The following is a 5,093-nucleotide window of genomic DNA, read 5'->3' as shown; positions in this document are numbered from 1 at the left end:
GAGGGAGGTTTCATCAACGATGAGGGATGAGATGAGGGAGGGAAGGGGATAGGTCAGCAAGGTGATGAGGTGGATGGGAAGTGAATAAAAATATGACATGTCGAAGGAAAGAAGGTGATGTGAACGTAAATATGGCACTTCAGTAAGCAAATAATGGTCAACACAATCAAGCCCTTTAATGGTAGGCCAAACTTGTACATAATTGAAAATATTGGGAGGAAATTGCACTAAAAAATACTTAAAAATATGAGATGCTCCTGGATGAAAATTTCGAGGGTAGATTTATACATTAATCCTAAAATAAAAATAACCAACTCAACCCCTTTTAAACCCAAACCCATATCTATCATCCAAACAAATTAGCCTAACACATTCAATTTCTTAATCAAAGTATGTCTAATATCACATCCCAAAAATAAGGTGTGAACAACACAAGATATGTAAAAACTCATATCATATAAGCCTTAATTCAAGAAACTTCTAATTTAATAATTTGAAGTTGTTAATAATAAGATTAGAATTTTTTTCTTAAAACAACAAATTTATAACAATTCAGCAACAATTTTACTTAATTTAGCGATAAAGCTCCCAGTAATCAACAAATGATATAGGTCTAGCTATTATCTAAGGTCTAAATATTTTTCAGTGAATAATATTCCAGAATAAAATTAAAATTAAAAATGATAAAAAAAGAAGTATAAATAGAATAGGCTTGAATTTAACTAAAATAATTATTTATAAAAGCAATGGTGTATAACTCAAACTTAATATTTTCATTTAAGCATTTAATCTAAAAATATCCTCATATGATAACAACACGCAATCAAATCTCACTTTCTAAACTATCAAACTCATATTAAACAATTAAGAAATCCAACTCTCTCATTACAATGAAATCCATTTATGAAAACAAAATTGTCTAATAAAATTCATAAAAAAAAATTAATTTCCAAATATCCTTTAACAGGACTAAATTAGAATAGATAATAAGCGTGGATAAACAATCTACAAGGATAAATAATCAACAAGCATGGATACATCATCTATGAATAGTAAGTAACTAATTAAGCATGACTAGAAATCATAAAACAAGCACGGCATAGACCACAAATCAAGCATAAGTACAATGTTCACGAATATTTATCCCTCTATTCCACGTGCGTTGGCTTGCACATGAGATTAGCATCTCCTACAAACATCCTGCTAATTAAGTGTATCATGGCGTGTCAAGGGCAAACAAAACTACTGTTAGCAACCAGCATTTTGATTCATTTCCACACTTTAAGTCAAACATACATAAATCATAATAAAAATCATTTCTTAAATTACAAAATCAAACATTGCTAATATATTAAAAAAGGTAGATACCCAATCGTAAAATAGTTCTAACTCTTCTTGTAAAACTTGATGCAATAGAAATATTTTTATTCATGATAATTGATAATGAAGTTTAAAATATAACGATATAAATAGTCATGAATGTACTTAAATGTTATTGTGAAGAAAATAAATTTACTAATAAGTCATTTGAAATAATGAACACTTTGAAACATATAATTTACTCCTAATTAACCACTCTTATGACAATGTCTGTGCCTTAATTTCCTATTTTCCAAAGTGATATCATTGTTATTTCTTTTATACATGTTATAAACTTAAAACTTGCAATCCAACCAAATTAACAAGCTTAATAGTTTTTCAATTCAGAAATTTTTTTTGAGGGGCTACAACCCCCCTTTTTTGTAAAGAAAGAAAACTATATATGGATACTAACTCCTAAAAAGATTCATTCATTTGATAAAACAAATTCAAAACACACAGCATGTCACGCCCCAAATTTTAAGATGTGACTGGCATAGGAAACGCATAAATTCATATCCTTAAAGCCTTGATTACAGGAAATGTTTGATTTTAACCATAACCCATTTATCATACAAAATAGAATTCTTTCAACACACGCATATTTAACACAAAATCATGCACTTTCTTGGCAATTTTGACATAACCTCCTCTAAAATAGGATGTATTAACAATTCTACAACAACATTTTTCAGCACAAGATGACAATAGGTAGCTCTACTCTTATCATAAAATTAATATAGGAAATTCAATGAGGACCCTAACTATAATTTATGTAGAGCATTTAGGATAAAATTTACAAAATACAAAGTATAACACATAAATTCAAGTTCTATAATGATTAGAAATTTAACCAAAATAATGTTTCAACTCCAATTTAGAAGTATACCCCTCAATGATCATTTGAAAGTCCAAAGCCATCTACACTATCTGAAACCAAAAATATTTTCTAATAAATAACATCCCAATTATAAAAATTAGAGGAAAAAAACTAAAGATATAATAAAGGAAACATGTAACTATTTTAAAGTCTAAAATATCTGGGACATTTTGACCATCCGAATGAAAACAATATGTACCCATCATCATACATTTTCCTATTTGCACAATTATAATTATAAATATAAATCAACATTTAAACCGTGAATAATTTAACTAATAAAATAAAGATTGTAGTAACCTTGTCAATATAAATAAGATGAAATTATACTCCCTCCGTTCAAAAATATAAGGCATTTTTTAAGGAGTTTAATGTTAAAAATATAAGACATTTTTAGTCTTTTAAGATATAATCATTACCTTTTTTTTTTCAAAAGTGCCCATATTGATAATGACTTTATATTTATTATAGGGTGTTTAATATGGGTAAATATAAAAAGATAAGATTAATTGAAAAGTAGTTAACTATTTATTAGGGATGAGATTCGGTTAAAAATGTTTTATATTTTTTTAACGGAGGGAGTATATAATAAATTAATTAAAAAAATTATGTTTTATTGGGACTTTACCAAACAGGTAACAAACGTGGACAAACATTCACGATGGTAAGTAACAAACACGGCTTATTTCACAAAACAAATGTGGATACACAGTCTACGAGGATAAATAAACCACAAAAACAACATGAGTATGAGACCCACAAATAACAAACGTGAAAACAGAGCTCACAAAAATTAAAGTAGCTAGTCATTGATCATGACATGCCAGGGGCTAACAAAGCTGTCATTAGCAACCATTGTTTTGTATATAGTCCTTTCGAAAAAATTTTCAAATATGCGAGCAAATAATCACTTCCAAAAATATAAAATTCTCTTCTCAATATCAAACTCACATGAATCATTTTAAACATCAATATTCTAAACATAAAAATTCATAACTAATATTTTTTAAACTTTTCCACCAAATTCCAAGCTTGCCCTTATCATGTAAAAAAAAAATTCTATACCTTATAAAAACACTTATGTCAAGCTAAAATGTATATTTTATAAGGAATTGTACAATAAATATAAAAATTTATCTATTATTCACCATATATACGTGAGATTAGAAATTTATTTAATAAAATATTCAACACTTGAAATCACTTAAAATAGTACGTGTGATCTATTTAAAAAATATAATATTTCAATAAAAAAAAATTATTGATAAGTTAATTGAGATGTTATTCATTTACGTGTAATGTTTACAAGTATAAAATTCACTCTCTAAGACTTCAATCAATTCTTCCAAGCTCTAAACACCCTATGTAAAATAACTCTTTTCCAATATTAACAATATCATAATTAACTAAGTTTTCAAATCAACATAATTTATATATTAGTTTCTCCAATCCCTACTATACTTTATATAAATACTTTTGTGACCAACACAATAATCGTAAATGATATTTTCAACTCTTCTAACATATAGTTCTTTGGAGTTATAAAGAAACAACTTCACTTCCTAGTTAAAAACGTAAATCCAATAAACTTACACCAAAATTTTTCTATCAAAACTTTTATCAAACACTTTATGTGCATTCAAAATGTAACCCATAAAGTAACAACTTAATCCATAAACTACCAATCATACATCTCCATTCAACACAGTCCTTCAAAATTTCCTCAATGAATTTTTCTTAACATTTTTCCCAAAGTAATAGCAAAATAGAATTTTGTCTCCATCTTCCTCATCTTATCACAAGGAGAGAGAACATAAATATCCCAATCTACTATTTTCAAGCAAATAACATGTTAATTCCTCACTTTTATTACATCATCCAAGCACAACCTTATTTCTTTATTCTATCCACTTAACTAAAATGGTCAATCAATTCATTTATATTTCCAGCTCTAGAAAAGAAGCTAAATTTGCAAGTAAGCTAGCGAGTAATATACGTGTATATGTGCAGCTTCTTATATAAATATAAGTTTGCAATACTTATAAAGCAAGTAGCAGTAGCCATATATAGAAATGTCCTTAACGTTTCAATCTTTAGTTTGCTTAAAACTTGCTCTCAACACATTCATTTATGGCAGCTGAAAAGAAAAAAGTCAAAATCTTTTAACCACCTAAACACTCACACACGTAACTGATGCAGAGAGGAAGAGAGGTGAGGTTCAACTCACCAATGAAGCAATTGAGGAATGAAGGAAGAAGATCAATGCTTCCCACGGACACACGAGCATGGCAGCAACGCAAATCAAGGAACAAAGCAAGCCGACAGCAACGCAAGGGAACTGAAAGAGAACATCGACGGAATCGTTACGGCAGCGGCAGATCTCGACCCACACCCACTGATGACGAACAGGACAGCGAAGGAAGCAGGAAGGAGGCGATGATGAAAAGCAAGACCTCTCGCTCTCGCTTGGGGTTCTGGAACAAGCAAGAATAACTGAATAAGGAAGGAGGGAATGAAAAAACAGCTAGTGTGCGGGCTTGTTGAGTTTCTGATTTTATCTCTATTGTGTTGTTTTTTTCTAAGGACAAAATAGTAATTTAATAAGGCTGAAACTTAAAAATAAAATAGAACTCCCATTGCCTGCAAAGATTAGAGCCCAGCACTAATAAATGAATTGTTAGCATAAGTAACCTCCAGTTAACCACCATTTCTCTTGATATATCTAGTAGAAATTTTCCTAAAAGTATTCTTAAATATTTTATGACAAAATAATAATTTTCCTAAATTTTTTGGGGTTATGACACAGCATACACTTATTAATGTTTTGTCCTTGAAAATAACTAAGCCCACTTGA

The 5,093-nt window shown here is 29.1% G+C and overlaps 1 protein-coding gene across 1 annotated transcript in view; it reads right to left on the bottom strand.

Annotated features, from left to right (window-relative positions):
* Nucleotides 1-1,996: 1,996 nt before the first annotated feature.
* The window catches only part of LOC129286390 (uncharacterized), a 3,577-nt gene continuing 480 nt past the window's right edge, over nucleotides 1,997-5,093 (bottom strand). Inside the window, exons 3-4 of the mRNA XM_054922354.1 lie at nucleotides 4,467-4,763; nucleotides 1,997-2,289 (exon numbers count right to left, since the gene is read on the bottom strand). Of these exons, the coding sequence (XP_054778329.1) occupies nucleotides 2,281-2,289; nucleotides 4,467-4,763 (306 nt within the window). The 3' untranslated portion in view covers nucleotides 1,997-2,280. The remainder of the gene's footprint in view (nucleotides 2,290-4,466; nucleotides 4,764-5,093) is intronic.

The sequence above is a fragment of the Prosopis cineraria genome, unplaced genomic scaffold (assembly GCF_029017545.1).
Source record: "Prosopis cineraria cultivar Desert tree isolate PC_DT_omini unplaced genomic scaffold, ASM2901754v1 PC11, whole genome shotgun sequence".
NCBI lineage: Eukaryota > Viridiplantae > Streptophyta > Magnoliopsida > Fabales > Fabaceae > Prosopis > Prosopis cineraria.
Note: the sequence above shows the minus strand (reverse complement) of the source record. Positions and strands in the feature narration are given on the sequence as shown.